Genomic DNA, 18807 nt, shown 5'->3' on the forward strand with positions numbered 1-18807 from the left:
TTTTTCTTTGGATGTCATTTATTAGAACATTAATAAGTACTGACAACAGAAGAACACAGTGTTTAGATTTACGTATTCTAAATGTGGCTGTAAAGGCACCAAAAAAATAAGAATTTATACTCAAATCTATTAGTGATCTCTTCACTCAGCTCCTGTTTAAGCTTCCGCTTTTAATATGGATGAGAGAGCAGAAGTGGACTGCTGCTGGGGCCAACCATATCTGTAAAGAACACAAAACAAAGTTTGAAATAGTTGCTATGGTGACATGCTGTACCCGAAACAAGTAAAGATACTCATGACATTAAAAGGAAAAGTAACATAAGTTTACACCAAAGATCCCTGAGTTCAGCTTAATAGTCCACGTTTTTTAGTCCAAGCCTTAATAGTGCATTAAAGAAGCCAGGCAGGCATATTGAAATTTATGTTATCTCGCTTCCCTCATAAAACCCCAGTCAATCTCATTATAAAGAAGCCAAGTTGAAGTCCCTTATGGAGCATGGTGTGTATCTCCAGTGAGAGAACCTGGGCCTGCAGTCCATCTGGAAGTCATTGAATGGAGATCTGGCCGTTCCCCTCTCCCCTGCGTCGCACTGCCCTTCCCTACTGTCGTCCCATAATCCCATCTAACAGCCGCCTGGGCTCGGCTGGCCCATTCCGACACACTGACGGGCTTAACTTGGCCGTCTTGTAAAAAAGAAAAAAGCCTGGTTTTTCGGCAAGGCACTCCAAAAAGACACTTTAAATATCTGAGGGGGATTTAATATCAAGTCCATTAGGGATTTTCTCTAGCCCTGTAAATAGTCAATTAGTGGATAATTCTGATTTGATCCACATGCAAAAAGATCTGCCGTCGTGGAAAGGACGAGGAGAGGCTGGGGGGGTTTTACACCAGATTACCATCCATGTGCCACAAGCACAAGGTGACATTATGCATTAGAAGTAAAAGGTAATGAACATGCTGAGTATTCTTTCTTTTACTCCTTCATAAAAATGATTAATTGTGTACAGGAGGCCAGAAGAACACAACACTCACAGATGGTTTACCAACAGTGGGCACTGCTCAGAAGAGTGGGAGGCTGGAGGACTGGGCCAAAAGGGCATGCTCTGGGTTCAAAGCTCCGGTGGAGGGACATTAAACTGTGTTTGTGTCCCTTGATCAAACATACAGCTGGTTGGCAGCAGTATAAACCAAAGCTAAATCTGCTGTATAAACCAGGATCCGTACATTTCAAAATGGCTTTAGATAAAAGCATCTGTAAAAACTAATAATCATTACAAGAGAGGAAAGGGGCACAGATTATTTACTTTCTACATTTTATATTGGATAAAAGTCACATTCTTTGGAAGTGACGTGCAATGTCAGCAGAGCAGAGACAGAAGAACACGCAGTACAAAGTGTTGTCTTTGGGACTTTGAAGCAACTTTAAAATGAAACAAAACAAAAATAAATCAAACCCAAACTACTATCCAAATCAACACATAAATCATGGAGAAATACAGTGGAACATTGAAGATTGCAAAACAAAGAGAGTCATGCTCTGCCTCCTCCAAGCAGGGCCATAAATTAGCAGGAAACAAGTTCTCATAGGTTTCAGAAAATGCTTGTGAAATCAAAAATGTAATTTCTCTTCATCACCCTCTATTGCATTTCACTCTGTTTACCATAATTCAATATTATTCAAATGTGATTGTGAGAGCTGACCCTATCTACAGTGGCACTTTATGATTGGCCGGATGTTATCTAGTGTCATTCAGGTAAAAGAATTGAGGATTTGTGTTCAATATGAAGCAATCTGAAGAGATTGAGAGCTAACTGACTGCATCAACCTATAAGCCAAAATTACTGTGTGAAAAATTAATGAAAGAACACGTTATATAAACAACCAACTGTGTGGTGATGAGCTGAGCATTGACAGAAGGAGTATCTGAATCATCCTTCTGTGTAGGCCCTGCCAGAAGTTTCATCAGCTAGAACCAGCGTGGGAAGTGCAGTGTATTACGAGGCCCATTCATATTTTAAATGACATCTGCAAAAATAGCATTATTTTTAATCATTGTAAAGGGCTAGGAGAATTCACTCGCTCTCTCCAGCGACATCTTTGTATGTTTGATGAAATCCTCAGTGTGACTGAGCTGAACTCTTGACCAACACACTGAACAGTCATACAAGATGTGACTATGTTGAGGAAATACCAAGCACCGCCCACCAGCCGGAGCACAGCCAATAGGAACGCTCTCTCTCTCTGAAATGACCTGTGATTGGCCAAAGTCTCCCGTCACGGGCTAGTTCTTTTTAAAGCCTGAAAGCAGAGCCATGAGGAGGTGCAGAAGTCTAGTTATCTCTCAGAACACTTGAACTGCAATATGCTGAAAGGTTATTGTGGATTTCTTGTCCAATGATGCCAAAAACATACTGCCTTCTGCAGGTTTTGGGAAGATGTTACTCAAATATTAAAGGAGACATATCATGAAAAAGTTTTTCAGTGCTTGTTCACATCCATCTGGGTATCTGGAGTTCCTACCAACCCACAGACTGTGAAATAAGACGACTCAGTCAGTTTTTTTGTGGGCTGCCTCGATCAGAAAACATGTGATTCAACAAACCAATCAGATTTAGCTCCCCTTCTTACGTCACATGCAGGCTCATTAGAGTGTACCGCCCACAGCTTGAGAACTACCTTTGTAAAGGTGCACCATATTTTTCTCGGAAGCCAATCAGAGCAGACTGGGCTTCTTTGGGAGGAGGGTGTTAAAGAGACATGCGCTAAAACGGAGCGTTTCAGACAGAGGGTGAATACAGGTATATTCAGATGGACAGGATGAGAAAAAGAATGTGTTTTTTTTTAATATTAAAGCATGTAAACATGTTCTAGTAGAAACCCAAAATACAAGAATGAACCTGAGAATGCGCACGATGTGCCCCCCTTTAAATCTATTCTGGCTGTACTTTGCACTAGAGGGTCATGGATCCACAAATCTGACCTGCAATCTGATTTTTGATGTGATCTTTGGGTCTACTCGGGCTACTCTACGTCTGACTGTCCTCAGGTTACTTTTGGATCAAGTCTATTTTTTATTATCATCATTATTATGATTAATTTATGCATGTCAGGTTTTCTGTTTTGGATCAGGCCAGACCTACAGTACATCTTGCATCTGTCTTTTGTGCATTGTTTGTAATTTATCAGCCTTGTTGTACTTTGGAAGAACTGTTCTTTGGCTCTGAATGTACACTTAGGAAGCAGGAGGAAACTGCTAGCTGTGTTATTTACATGTTGTGTCTTATGTATTTAATTTAATAAGAAATAGAAAGAAAAACAAAATAGAAAACACACAGTGGTTCAAGAAGCAGGAAGCTTACAAATCTATTTCTTGGCCAACAACCACTACTCCCAGAGATTGCACAGGAAATATCCTTTTTCACTTTCTTACGGATAATTAGATGAGAAGGTAAAAAAGGTTAAAAACTTGTATTTCCCCAAATGTTTAACTATTCTTTTTTTAAGTTTTGATGGCGGTTAGGAGATTCACTCACGATAACTACTTTTGTTGGACGATATATTGTCCCAGAAATAATTGCGGTAAACAATATTGTTGTCATTTTAAGACCATTTTATGCCACTGATATAATAATAATAATATATAGCATAATAATGCAAGTACATCCTTTAAAAGAGCAATGATGTTTTAATTCTTAAGAATATTCAGATATTGGAATCAGAATGTGAAAAAATATTAAAATATAAATAAAATAAAACCACACAACCAAAAATGGACTCTCGGTCTCTGTTATCAAAAGTGTGCAATGTCTGCGCAATGCCTAAGTCTTCTAACAGTGAAGAAAACTGCTGTATATTCTGCCATCATGTTAGCTAAAATGTTGGTGATATTCTTATAATGCATGTAAACACAACGGGAAATATCGAGGTGAGCAAAAATGATTGAGGTCATGTCCATATATCGTACGTTAAGTCGATAACGTAAAAATGACCGAGGTCATGTTCGTATATCGTACGATAAGTAAATATTATTGTGACAGGCATACTGATGAGTCAGAATTAATCATAGTGCCTCAACTGATGATGTTATAGATGTAACTGCACCTTGGACCCTGACCAACTTTTTCTTGTATGCCTCCACGGTGAACAGAGAATCCAGAAACGAACGAAAACAGAGTAAATCCTTCATGAATTGAAGTAAACGGGGGCCACCTTTAACAACAGCAAATCTATATCAAAACATTTATTTACAAACTGTCACACAACTCGTCCCGTATAAACCAAGTCTCATTTATCCAGTCGTATGCTCACTACTTCCCAAACACACTACTATTTAAAACAATTTGGTCTCGTCTGGACTCGCCTGCGGAAGTGATTTAAATAGTACGATTTTGGCAAAAATGCACGTGTTTGGGAAGTAGTGAGCATATGACTGGATAAATGAGACTTGGATTATACTGCACGAGTTGTGTGATTGTTTATGAACTGATGTTTTGATATAGATTTGCTGTTCTTAAACTTCAAGGATTTACTCCGTTTTTGGTCATTTCTGGATTCTCCGTTCACCGTGGAGCCATGCAGGAAAAACAAAGTTTTCTTCAACAATTCAAGGTGACATTCGGTGAGTAATTGATACACAAATGGTCATTTTACAGGTGAAGTATTTCTTTAACACAGGGTCTGAAATGAACTTTTTTCACTTCCTGCCACTCTCTGCCACTCAGAAATTTTATCTGCCACTTTTGAAATCTCCGCGCTCAATGAAGGAACAACATTTTAGATCTAATGTCATTCGATGTCCGATATATTTTACATAAAAAACGTTATATGCATGGTAAATTACAGTGTACAAATTACACCATAGCTTCTGGAGAAGCCCTATTTTTGGGGGGAGGGAGGGTACTGTACTGTACTTTTTTATTGCCATTTATAGTGTTTATTTGCATAAAAACACACAATTTAAATGATTATGATTATTTAAATATTTGCTTTGATTTAAGAAATCTTGATAAGTTGTTAGGAAGTTAAACAGGTCATAATTCCCTCTCTAACATCTCTTAAAAACAATTGGATTTATTCAAGTTTCTTGCCAAAAATTTAATTTTATGTGTTTACATTTGAACACATCATGATGACATTGTAATTTACCTTCACCCAATGGTCATCTTGCTGAGCAGACCATGCACGTCTCATAATAATAACTGAATGGCACCTCCGCTATTTAACCAAGCAGAACTGTGCTGCCCATCGGCTGCTAACAGATAAAGTTACTAACTCTCCTCCTGGTGTTTTAAACACAGATATGTTGTTCACAGTGTCGCATTATCAGGGAAAAATAGGGTGCGCACCCTCAGGTTTAGTAGCGCCACGATGTCGAGCACTTTTTTTTTTTCTCCACCGTGTCACCGTGTCCAATCAAACTGAAACATGATACAGCGTGCGTATGCGTCACTGTGCAGCGTAACTGTGGGAAAGCATCAATAAGAGGAATCGTTGGTCACGGAGGCATGAGATGCCAAGAAAGTGGACAACTACGGTTCTCTATTCTCATCACAAGTGTTTTCCCTGCCTGCCTAAGTGGCGGGTGTCCTGATGATTTCACCCGCCACTGCCAACAATTTACCCGCATTTGGCGGGTGCTAATTTCAGACCTTGCTTTCACATTCAAACTTCACTTTCTGTTTCCCATTAAGTTGCTTTGAGGCTGTTAAAATAATTTTATTCTGCTCAGTCTGATAGTATATTCATTCAGTATCAGCTTGTCCCAGCTCTTCATTGAACAAATACATGAGTGAGTATTCAAACCCAAGACAGGTTTTTTATGGCTGCGCTATTTAATCAAATACACATTTATACATTCTAAAATTACATATTTGGAAGCTGTAATTTACTCTAGATTATAGTTCTGTGGCTTTGAACAAGGTTTGACTGCACAGGAAAGGTTTGTAATTGCTGATCCACCAGCATGTCAACTGGTTTCGGTAACCTGTAACTATTGTCATACAACTGTTTAACACTTCAAATTGAACTATTAAATTAAACAGCTTTATGACCCCTGACCTTCCTATAGTCTCTGACTGTGTTTGTCTTTGTATGTACTTCATGGAACATTGTTAATGGATCCTGTTATTTACTCTTTGGCTATTACTTTTATATAATCAACATCACATGTGGAAGGGAAAGAGTACAAATAAAGGAAGAATAGTTCTAACAACTAACTAACTAACTAAAGTTAAGACAAAGTGATTTGATCTGGTCTCATAACTGACGATCAATTTAATTCCATACATATATAATAATCTTATTCTCTTGCATTTGCATCTACTATAAGTTGCATTATGATCCCAAAGTAGATTGTTAATTGTAATTTCTTTGTCTTGGTCACTAACCTCCATGTGTTGCTATCTGCATCATGTGGCTTGTAAAGTTAAACCCCGCTATTAATGAATAACAGATTCGCCTACTTCGAAGATTGAAACAAGGACATGAATAGCCAACCTGCAACTGAATATAAACCTTGTAAAACTCCAACAGTTACTCCTATTGTATATAAAAGTGGAGGTAAACTTGGCGAAGCTAAAATGATTTATTTCCTTTAATGCCTCTGGAAAATGAGAGCTGCTACTGAGACACACATACTGTACAGTACATGTAATGCCTGTTCCAGAGTGAATACATAAGCAGGAGCTCTGACTCTGAATTCAGTAAGTAAGACTTCAAATAGCCAATTACTGGATTCTGCTTGCTTCTGCTCTATCTTCTGGGCTTAATTACAATTTTCACATCATTGCAGACAACAAGGTGAATCATCTTGTTACTTACTAATGATGAGAAAAAAAAACAACATTCAATTAGCCATGACCAAAATGTTTCTCGATAACACGCCTGCCTCGCCATCAACCAAATGAGCTCTGAGATGCACCCTAATTATTTCCTTTAACCCGCTCAGCCCTCTTTCACCTCTGGCTGGAGTCTATTTGATGTCTGGCACACACAAAGACCCAAACCCTCTCCACCCCTCCACCCCCACCCCAACCACATTCATCGCGGCTAAGTGGGTCTTTTCAAAGTACATGCCCCCTATTCAGCGAACTTAACAAGGTAAAGGAAACTTCCTCAGATTTACTCGTCCTGAAGGGTATAATTGCTGATGTTTACCCACAGGTAGGAGATGGATCTCTAACTAGCAAAGCTTGTTTATTCCAACACAGTTACAAATGACGTCTGATGAAGAGGGAAAAAAAATGGACTGGTGCACAAAGTGTGACAGTAGCTGCTGCTGTTCTCTCAGGAAGGTGGTATGACATCAGTGCACACACACACACACTGTAAAAAATAGATCGAGGAGACGTGGAATTGCAACGTAATGGTACATGCACAATGAGGCTCAGGAGTAGGAGGATCTCCTCTTGGAGTATCTATACCCTCTACTGGCTGATATGTGTTACATCAGACAGGGATGAATTTCAATCTCTGAGGTGGTGTATCTGCATTTGTCTTAAGCTGTCAAAATATCACAGCAGTATTATTATCTGAATAGTAAACAATAGCTTTAATTAGATGTTTTTTTAGCAGTAATAATTTATTTGATTCTATTACTTTAGTACTATTTTCTCAATTATGTGATGGTGGTATCTGTCCATTCAGACATTTGGGGTTTTACTTGCTGAGATACTGACTGAGAGATGAAGTAATATGGTTTGTGGTGCTAAAATGATGGAGCTTTATGAAACCTTTTTCTCATTTGTGGAAAACTAAATCTCCTTTAAGTCACATGTAGGATCTTTAATAAAAAATGTAATCCTATTTTCCCAGACAGGGTATACACAAAATACTGTTATTGAACACTTAACCTACTTTGTTGGTAGAATGTTGTGCATGTTGTTTATACTACTCACACAGAGGTCATGAATAAATCCAGATTTTTCGCCTCCCTTTTCTCATTAATTTGTAACTTGTGCAAAAATAAACTTATTTCACCAACATATTATAAATTAGTCATTATCACACCGACAAATAGAGCTCATTTTCACACCCATATCACTGTATTTTGCCAGAAAGAACACCTTAAGAAGAGCCCATTTAGCAGCGCTCCAGCCGGGTCAAGTCAAGGTGGTATTCCCAGAGCTGAGCATGTCACATATATCCTACTAAGATGTTTGTCCTCTAGTAAGTCTGTAATCACAATGCTCTGAGCCGACTCCTTAGAGCTTCACCTTTAGCTGCCGGCCTGGTCCGGATCAAGTATTTAGTTTGATAAGTACGGTTTACCGGGGATCACACGCTGCGTACGGGCAGGTTATAGCCAAAGGAGGCACTATCCTCCTAAATGTGATTAAGTACCTAAAGAAAAGGCTGGGTGAGAGGCATGAGACAACTAAGGTCGTCATTTTGCACGCTCTGTGCGGAAAGGCTCATGATGGGATCAAGCAAAACAGGATCACGATCGGTCCAACTTGTTTCCTCTGCTCTCACATGCCTGTGTAACACTCTTACAGTGTAGTAAGTTTGTGAATACATTCCAAGTGAGACTGAATTCATGTCTTCTGTTGTCACCTGACCGGGCAGTCCAAGAAAGGAAATAGAACAGACAGGACGACTGTGATCAGGCCAAGACACATTTTGATGAAATAACTCATTTGAAATAGCAATCATTCAACAATGTCATGTTCAATGCTCAAGTTTCATCTCAACCTAACAATGGCATATCTAAATGTTGACACAATCATGAGTGGCTCTGAGCATGGTATGCCAAGTCCCCTCCAAGTCCCCTCCAAGTCCCCTCCAAGTCCTCTTCAAGTCCCTACCACATCAACACGCAGATTGAAATCTATAGCATCAGTGATGTCAGTGACACGTTGACAACAGCCTTGCTATCGAGTTCAGATGAAGGGCAGCTAGTGCATGCCTCATTATCATGTCACGACAATGAAAGCCAACAGACCAATTACATAGTCAGGCACTGCTGTAATGAATTGGATTCATTGGCTACACCAAAGCTCCTTACTGGTTCTTCTCTCCACAGACACATTTCAGGCTTATGATTAGACCCATAGGCCCTATACAGTTGGACTGGGTGTTTCTTCAAACTACTTGAAAGGTCAAAACAACAATGGGGAAAACTACAAATTCAAATGTCAGTGCTGGTGTGCTTCATGAATCCTTTTGTTATAATAATTATATACAATACAAAATATAAATATAAGCATAGGGGAAGGCATAAAGCTCACGATACTGGTAATTCAAGACTTGAGAGGGAGTATATCTAAAGCTCCCTAACAGAGCAGCATTATATTTCTGCCAACAGCATTTAGTAAATACCCTTCCTGGAGAAAATAAGTAAGATGAGAAGTGTGGATGGATTTACAGTATACTGGGCAATTTAGTGAAATGCAAATCCCTAATTGGCTTTGAATGTTTTTAAATGTCTTCACATTTTTCCAATGAAGCCACATCACAATGCTCCAATCTACTATACAGCTATTTGCAATTGGGATGATATTTTTTCTAGAGAGGTTGTGTGAATTCAATAAAAATTACCTACTTAAAAGGTCATGCCATTTATAAAACATGTGTTATAAAAAGGAAATACCAACATTGGTGTTCAAATAAAATCTTAGAAAGGCATGTGTAAAGAATTCAAAGATTAATTTGCCCTTTAGAAATCGCTTTGATCTTTGTTGTACATTGACACCAGAAACTTTGAAAATCACAACAAGCTTTCTATCCTTGAACCTCAAATTAGATCTCAAACAGCGCATCAATTATACATTTAAGCCATGTCATCATTGATAATTGTGATTGCTTACTTGTGCTACATCTAGATTTGCATACATTTCTTAGTGAATACAACAGAACCTCTGCCCTTAGGCTAAACAACTGAGGTGTAAAACACAGACCTTGCCCTTGCAATGCAATCTCAGGAAATCTGGACACCAGGTGTCCTTACAGCAGGTGTTGGATTGGATTACCAGTTGGCCTTTCCATGAGACAGCTCTGTGTGGGTGTGCAGTAAGTGGACTAAGAACAGGTAAGAAAGGTAAACTTGTGGATTTAGATCCTCAGCTCCGTCTTCAAAGAGTCTTAGCAGGTGATTTGTGGCTCATCCCCTTCGGGGCTTAGGCTGTGACGATCTGACAAAGCTCGATCATCAAATCAGGTGTCTACTTAACGCAGCGCGGCCAGGTTGATCGGGGAGATGGCTGAAGAACTGGTCGCACATCCTGTTAGTGTAGCTGTTTTAAAGGGTATTTAAAGGGTGATCCCATTATGTTGGATTGAAGACTCCATAATGTGTACCAAAACAGGTCCAGGAAGGATTCTAACAAGCAGCTATTGGCAGGAAACATTTACAGAACAGATGCTGACATGTATCAACCTTGTTTACATCATGTAGGAGGGAGTAAACTGCAGTTGTGTTGGTCTGAGAGAACGATCAACAGAAGCCAACTGGAGACTATGGGACTTTCAAAATGTCAGAATTTCTATACTGCTCACACTTCAAGACCATTTTTCTTCCAGACTGTTGTCATGTGGCACCCAAACACCCTAAATGATCTCAGATTGAGGTACTGATGACAATATCATGCCAGTCGGGAGTAATCCACAACTGGAGCAAATGGCGCAAGGGTCCAAGAGGCTCTATGTGGCGTACATTTTTGCTCATGTCATGTCCATCTGCTGCAAATTGTATTAATGTGTGGACTATACATGCAGACCATGCATGTGCAAACACGTTTGTGTGTACAGACAAAAGCCCTTCAGACTCTCAGTCTCAGTATGTTTCAAACAAGGTTGAACAACGTATCTTCCGACCAAGTCTAAAGGCAAAAGGGTTTTCAGAACGGCTGAAAAAGGCTGCCGTCAAAGAGGAGGGCAACATAAAATCAATCGTACAAAGTTGTACACATGAAAAGGGCCGCAAGTAGATGCATGAATAACAAAAAAAAAAAGGACACTACCTACTTTCACACCTCACCACGTGACTGTTTGATTGTGTTTTGGAAAGTTACAAAAATTGTTGTAAGCAGCCCCTTCACACTCCGTCTTCATTCCTGTATCAAAAATGGGGTTTCACACTGTTTAACCGCGACAGGCATATCATGGGCACAAGTGTTGTTGTCTGCATTGGACTTTAGATAAAGGGTATGTTGTTGTCACCAAACAAAGTAGTATCTTCACTGCAGATTAACAGGATTATTCGGGTCTTACGTGACTGCCAGAAAAGCCATGAAGAAAGAATGCAGGGTCATGGAAGGAAAAGCAACAAGTTTCAGTGTCTCCAGTGTAAAAGCCTTTTTAGTGCATGACTAGTCTCACTTGTGTGAACCGGCCGTCTGTCCTTTATCATCTCAAGTGTTTGTTTAGAGTCTTGTCATGTAGCCCTTGGCTTCTATCATGAGGTAGCGAAGGCAAAACAAGCTGAGTGATTATCATCACCAGGACCAGGAAGGGTGGGCAACCGCAGTGGAACTTATCGCATCCATCTCGCAGTCCCTTTTCGTTGTGACCTAAACTCATTTGCACCTCCTGTCCTCCGGGGCCCCAGAGCCTCATGTCTGATGTGAGAGGATGACACCTCCCCTTCCGTTGCCTTCTTCCTACAGGCCCCGGCTCCTCGTCAAATGAACTCTAAACAAGCACAATTACAGTTAGTGGGCCGGATAGGATCTATGTCCTCTTTCTGCCTTGGGAAAACATCCGCTCACCCTGCAAAAACACACTTTCTCCTGAGGTTTCTGCATCGCGGAAGCATGAATGTATCACATTTTAACTGCTTTAACTTTTAGCATTTCCTGACACCACATCTCAATTGAGTTGGATGAAAGGGTGTGTTATGAGAAGACGTCAAGAGCGTAGGAACTGCTATCCCCGATGGCTTAGATAGCAAAAGCATGGAGCCAAGATTTGCTATCACTGGCACTCATCTCACATAAACACACACAGCCTAAACAATAACTAGCAAAATTTCTGATAGCACAAACAACATCCTGATATAATTACACTATCAGGAAATTAACAAGACAGTGTGTCTGCTGCAGCAGGAGCATGTACCCTGTGCACTGTATGTGAGAGAGTATGTGTTTGAGTGCAGGATCCCTGAGGTGCATCCACACACAGATGACTGTCTGCATGGACGGGTCTGGAGATGACAACAGGGATAGCCACTTGTGGTGAAGAGATACTCAGATCCGTAAAAACAGGAATAGCACAAAGTAAAGACTTAAATATTAAAAAGTAGTATGCGGACAGAATGGTCCCTTCCTGTGTTATATTATCGGATTATTATTACTGATGCATTAAGAGTCTTTTCATGTAATAGTTGGTTGAGATGGAGCTAATTTGATCACTTTATATTCTTGTTAAATATACTGTCAAACAATATATCCTACTTTAGATACCCATTATAGTTTGTTTTTTAAATCTTAATCTACAAAGTATGTATTTAATCTTTATATAACCAGGTAAAGCAATTGACATAAAATCTCTTTTACGATGGTGACATGACATATGTACCAGAGCAGGCAACGCCACTAGAGGCTGAAGTGCAAAAATAGAAACACAGATGTCTTCGGCAGTGTATTTAAGGTGATTGATGCCTGAACATTATCAAACTACCACTGTGATCAAGAAGGCTAATTAGTGTCTCGTTCAAGTAATCATAAATATAAAATAACCTTTGTTACATTTATATGGGTGGAGAAAAAAATGAATTAGGACAGTGATCTATGAGAGTCCATTCCTCAAAGTCAGTGAATACAAAGGCCTGACTGCAAATTAACGACTACTCTCAGATTTCCTCTCCTTACAAAGCTTATTTTTCCATTAGCACTCTGCTGCTGAAAGGCCCAACTGCACAGGGCTTTAGCTGAGAGACACCTGTCAAGCAGGCTAAGAGAGCAAACATTACACCTTTATTCATACCAATGTGCAAACATACACACACAGACAGGCAAGCAAACACATGTGTGCGCAAACACAATTCAAAAGGTGAGAGCTAGAGCTCTCCCTGACACCCACAGGCCCTGCTGCCTGAGAAGCTTTTTCAGCTCCACTCCCTTGTTTGCTCTGCAGCTTATTCTCGTCTCCTTCTGCATGTTTTTTTGTCTTGCTGCCGTTTGGTGCCGTAAGTGTGTGTTTATTAGGTGAGAGTGTGTGGGGATGTTTTTGTTCCAGTGACATGAGTGTTTATTTTGGGGGGGGATTCCCTGTTTGGTTTGTACACTTGAGGAGTTGACATCCTTAGTGACATTACTTTGTCACAAGGAGTACATTCATCAAAACAAATCTGTGTGTTGTTGGATGAGACACCGAATAAGTAGAACATTTGTTTTAAATTAGTACACAAAAAAAAAACTATTCAGTAGCTATACGGTATGCTAATGGCTTTATCAATCATCATCTTTGATAAGAAGCTATAAATCAGTAATAAGAGAATAAAAGAATAAACAAAGCTACAGAATATTGCACTGGGCTAAAGGTCTCAGTATGCTTCAAATGGAACTGCACAACATGCACATACAGTAAGACCACGTTTAAGGGCAAAAGTGTTTTTTCCCAAATGGCCACACAAAGTGACGAAAGTAGTTTAATGAAAAAAGGGAAGCTTGGGAGAGAAGTTCCAACCCTGCTTTACTTTAACACCTTCGCACACCCAGCCAATCGCTGCCAATTGGCGTTTTTGTAAAGTTACAAAAATTGTCGAATGCCGCCACCTCCGGTTCCATGGATTCACAAAGAGATGCTGTTAGATGATCCAAAAAGCCCTCTGTTTGAAGCATACCGAGGCCTTAAAGTGCAACACACACCGGCCGTGTCTGGAGTGACCCCCGTAGCAACAAACAGAATAAGTAGTCAAGGTATAGTAGCTGGGATATACTGATCCAGGTAGTGAACACGAGAGAGAGAGAGAGTCTTGCTTTTCTGAAGCGTTGACGTGCATCGACGCTAAGAAACAAGACAGTGAAGTATTCTGACATGTTGATGCACATCTTGCTGCAATAACGGGCATCAAGGCGCCATCGGTTTGTGGGCTTTAAAAGAAAACTATGGGTGCGAGTGTTTTGACACTTTTTGAATGTGGTAAAAGACAGGAAACCGGAGCTCTATACACATAAGGTTTAAAGACAAATACACAGTTAAACGCAGCTCAATAATGACAAATATAGCAGATGCATTACATATTATAGTAATTTAGTGGTGATAGTTACAGTGGTTCTGACGTCTGATTCTCTACAATTTGACATGTGACCACAGAGCAACCATACACTCAGTATTTTTCCACACATTCTAATGCAATAGCACCAAGAGCTACAGCCTCTAACATGACCACAGGCATAAGGGCCAAACACTGAAAATCAAAGCTAAGCAATCACACAACTCATGAGACTTAAGAGAGGCACTGGTGATGTCATCTCTGTTGGCATTTTTCAAAATAAACTCCTCATGGCTTCTCTTCACCCCGTGGCACCGAGAGCAAAACACACTAGTCTGGCTGCAATCCATCTCCACATGTTTATGTGGTAGGCTAAAGCAGTGCCATATTAGTAAATGGTTTCAGAACAACCCCAGGCTCCGCCGGGGCTCGACTCTATAGATCAGCTGCAGACAGAGGCAGTGACCAATCTTTTCCTGCTAAACTGGTGTTGTTAATGGTCCATCCCCAGGGATACCGGTGTTGGTTTAGGCTCAGCCCTGCTTTGCTTGTGTGTCATTATAAATGGTGTCTCCATCCTGGGACCCTTGGCCATCTAATTAACTTGTTTCAACATTCTTTCATGCACTTAATGTCAGTAACAGTAAATCTGTTTGGACAGATTGGCAAAACAAAAAGTGACAAGATGAACTGAACGATGGCGGTGTCTCGTGCTTCACTGGGTAAACCACTCACTTTAGAGAGCTTTTGTTGGGATAGCAAATGAGCAGAATTATCTTAAGAAACAGATGTCTCTTTAGTGCTGCTGATACAAAAGACATCATGGAAAACCTAGCAACAAAACTCAATGGTGAGCCCCCAGAGGCTAGAACACTATTCACTGCTTAATCACATGAGTCTCTTCAGGGCAAAGTAGGGAAACAGTGCCCCACTCTGTCCGCAATGAGTAAGACAAATGGGATGACTTAATTCTCTGCAGGGCAGTGTGTCAAGGGCAATAAGGCTTAAAGACTCAAGCAGGAGGTGGGCAAAGGCCAAGACAGCATGTCTGCAATACCTTTGTGTTACAAAAAGGATTATTAGGTTGCCCCATGATCAGTATACACAGATGCACACACGCAAAAATACAGGCTGCCCTATTAATTGGAGACATAGCTATTATAAGCACAACAGGGGTGCGAGGGGCTTTGTCCCCCCAAAACTGGGTCATGATTGGAAACCACAAGCAGAGAGAATAAAGGAAACTGCATACAAATTGGCTGTGGGGGGTGGGTCCGGTCCTCGTGTTCTCCGACACTGTCACCTGCCCACCCTCTTTGCACATGGCTGTGTTTGGCTGAAATTTCACACAGCTGGGATGAGACTACCTTAAACCTCCTTTTGTGTTTCTGTCAATAATCATGTTTGCACTTTCATGATCCTATGGCTTTAGCGCTGGTAAATTATTTGCTGCTGCACCTCTACCACCTACATGACTGACTGATTTATGACTTTTCTGGTACACGGGGGATCAACACAGCAGCTACCAACATGCTTTCTTTTCTTTGCTGCCTTTCATCTCTTCATTCGGCCGCCAACCTTTTACAGCATTAAAGCAAACATTGTCTGTAAAAAAAACAAAACGGCATAACACAAAAGTATGAGACAAAAAATGTTTGAAAGTTCATGTTAGGATACATATGGACAACATATGCACCTTTATATTATAATCACATTTGGGAGTAACTGCCCTTATATTGCAGAATGATGCAGAAATTTGGGTTTAGGTTGCCCGACTGAGTTTAGGTTTAACACAACAGCATTTATATTTTGATCATTCAATCAAATCTGATTTTCAAGTGGGCAAGAATTATTGAAAACAGTAGAAAGAGAATTGTTGTTGCTAAAAAAAAATATCCCTAAATGAAAATAAAAGAAAATTGATGGTGTTTGGTGGTGGCAGGGTTAATTGTGAAATAAAATTGAATCTATATGTAGTTGAAAGAGTTTATCAAACAAAATTCCTGGGAGTGATTATAGATCAGAAACTTTGTTGGAAGTCACATATAGAATACATCAAACGGAAATTATCCAAATCCATTGCTATTCTTTACAAAACAAAGGATCTGCTGAATAAGAAGTGTTTGTATATATTGTATAGCTTACTTATAATGCCATATATGTCATATTGTGTTGAGGTTTGGGGAAATGTATATAAAACAAATATAGACCCTATAATTAAACTCCAGAAAAGAGCTATTAGAATAATACATAAAGCTTCTTACCATGAAACTACAAATCCATTATTCATAAAGTCCGATATCATAAGATTTTAGGATATTGTGCATGTAATTACATTAGAAATACTTTTCCGAGTTAGGAATAAAAGCCGTCCTGATAGTATTAAAAAAAAAATTAAATTAAGAGAAGGACATTATAAATGAAGAGGTTTGTGTATTTTTGAAACAGGTAAAGTGAGAACCCGTGTAAAATATAGATGTGTCTCAGTTTTGGGAGTCAAATTATGGAACAGGCTTAGTGATGAGTAGAAATTTTGTAGCTCTCTGTTGAGCTTCAAAACAGCCTTAAAATGTAAAATAATTAAGGATTACAGTGTAAAATGATTAAAATGTGAAATAATTAAGGCTGATATCCTGGGATATTTTATGGATTGTATAGGATAGGCAAAAATAAGCCTTGGGGCTTCAGCCTATTCCTTTTTCGGTCATTGATTATATGAACGTTGTTGTGTGAAATGAATACAGTGTTGGTTTATATTCACACAGATTGTAAAGTTTTGTTCTTTTTGATGTATGACCGAAATAAAACTAGTCATTCATTCCTTCATTCATTCATTCATTCATTCATATGCTCAATTCATTGCAAAAGCCATCTGTTTATTATCCCCATAGGCTCCTTTCAAAGAACTATAGTTAGGTCGGGAAATATTTGGACAGTGACACAATTTTTACAATTTGGACTATGTATGCCGCCATGATGGATTTCAAATGAAACAATCGAGATTCAATTGAAGTGCAGACTTTCAGCTTTAATTCACAGGGTTGAAAAGATATATCGCATAAAAAGTTTAAGGATTGTAACCATTTTTATACACCGCTTTAGCAACTCATAATGTAATAAATGCACATGATGTGATAATTTAAATGTAATAAAGCTCATAATCTAATAATCGGCACATAACGTAAGAAAACCATAAGTGCATAACGTAATAACAGTATTGTCCATTATGTAATAAATTATGACATTATACATATAATAATTTATTACATTATGAGAAAATAATTACATTATAAACTATCAAAAAAAAAGAATGGACAAATGAGAACCTTAACAGAGATGAAATATGAAATATGTATTATTCCTAATTATGTATGGAACAATTATTTCACATGCTAAGAATCACCGGTATATTAAATTCAGCATCATCTCTGTAAAGGTTCTCATTTGTCCAGGTCACTGGATATCTTGTAGTCCTTTCTGAACCCTCTGTTGTTTATGTCCCACAAGCACTAGTGTGTGCCTCTCTCTCTCTCCTTTTACTCAGGCTTCTCTGTGCTGGACCATCAGCCGTTCTGTGATGTCTCTCTGCCTCTCCGGCTGGTGGTGCCTAATTCCACATGACAGACCTCCGTCCTCCAGGAGATTTAGCCTCTGTAACAACTTACTACAGTCCGAGGTGGCTTATTGTCATGGGTAACATACATTTACATTACTAAGCAACTGTGAATTAAAGACAAAAATCTGGTCCTCTCTCAAAGTTCAATGGTGGAGAGGAGGTCGTGTTGCTCTGGCTCTATCTATCTGGCGTGGAGAGGAGGTCGTGTTGCTCTGGCTCTATCTATCTGGCGTGGAGAGGAGGTCATGTTGCCCTGGCTTTATCTATCTGGCGTGGAGAGGAGGTCGTGTTGCTCTGGCTCTATCTATCTGGCGTGGAGAGGAGGTCGTGTTGCTCTGGCTCTATCTATCTGGTGTGGAGAGGAGGTCATGTTGCCCTGGCTTTATCTATCTGGCTTGGAGAGGAGGTCGTGTTGCTCTGGCTTTATCTACTGTATCTGGCGTGGAGAGGAGGTCATGTTGCTCTGGCTCTATCTATCTGGCGTGGAGAGGAGGTCATGTTGCCCTGGCTTTATCTATCTGGCGTGGAGAGGAGGTTGTGTTGCTCTGGCTTTATCTGTTTGGCGTGGAGAGGAGGTTGTGCTGCTCTGGCTCTATCTGTTTGGCGACGCTGGGAAGCTGCTTGAATCAATCTATTAGTTTGATCACGTTGGTCATATGGGCATTAAGGAGACTTTTAGTTTATAGAGAGACAAAACATCTACAACATTTTCTTAGAACAACATTAAGATAATGTTAAAGGTGCTAAAAGGAGAATTTTTATTGTATTTGCACGGCTCTCAACATGGTGACGACTGAGCCGGCGGTGACATGACCGCCTCTCAGAAGCGGTCTCGGACCGGTTGTTTTGGTTCACACCAAAGTACGATTACTGATTCACAACGGCCCAAACGAACCGCACCAGAGGTCGATTAAAGTGGACTAAATGTTGGCTTGTGAAAGCGAAAGTGAAAATGAGTTAAGATGTTTTGTCAAACCACTATTTCCAAGGTCAGGAATGAACGTTTATGCTCAGATTATTTCATCCACATCTAATTG

General features: G+C 39.8%; 1 protein-coding gene across 4 annotated transcripts in view; it reads right to left on the bottom strand.

The window, feature by feature from the left end:
- brip1 (BRCA1 interacting protein C-terminal helicase 1) overlaps positions 1–18807 on the bottom strand; it is an 83120-nt gene continuing 64313 nt past the window's right edge. For all 4 annotated transcript variants that reach the window (XM_037775260.1, XM_037775258.1, XM_037775259.1 and 1 more), the window contains one exon: positions 1–220. In XM_037775260.1, coding sequence (XP_037631188.1) covers positions 146–220 — 75 coding nt within the window. In that variant the 3' untranslated portion in view covers positions 1–145. The remainder of the gene's footprint in view (positions 221–18807) is intronic.

The sequence above is a fragment of the Sebastes umbrosus genome, chromosome 7, assembly GCF_015220745.1.
Source record: "Sebastes umbrosus isolate fSebUmb1 chromosome 7, fSebUmb1.pri, whole genome shotgun sequence".
Lineage (NCBI taxonomy): Eukaryota > Metazoa > Chordata > Actinopteri > Perciformes > Sebastidae > Sebastes > Sebastes umbrosus.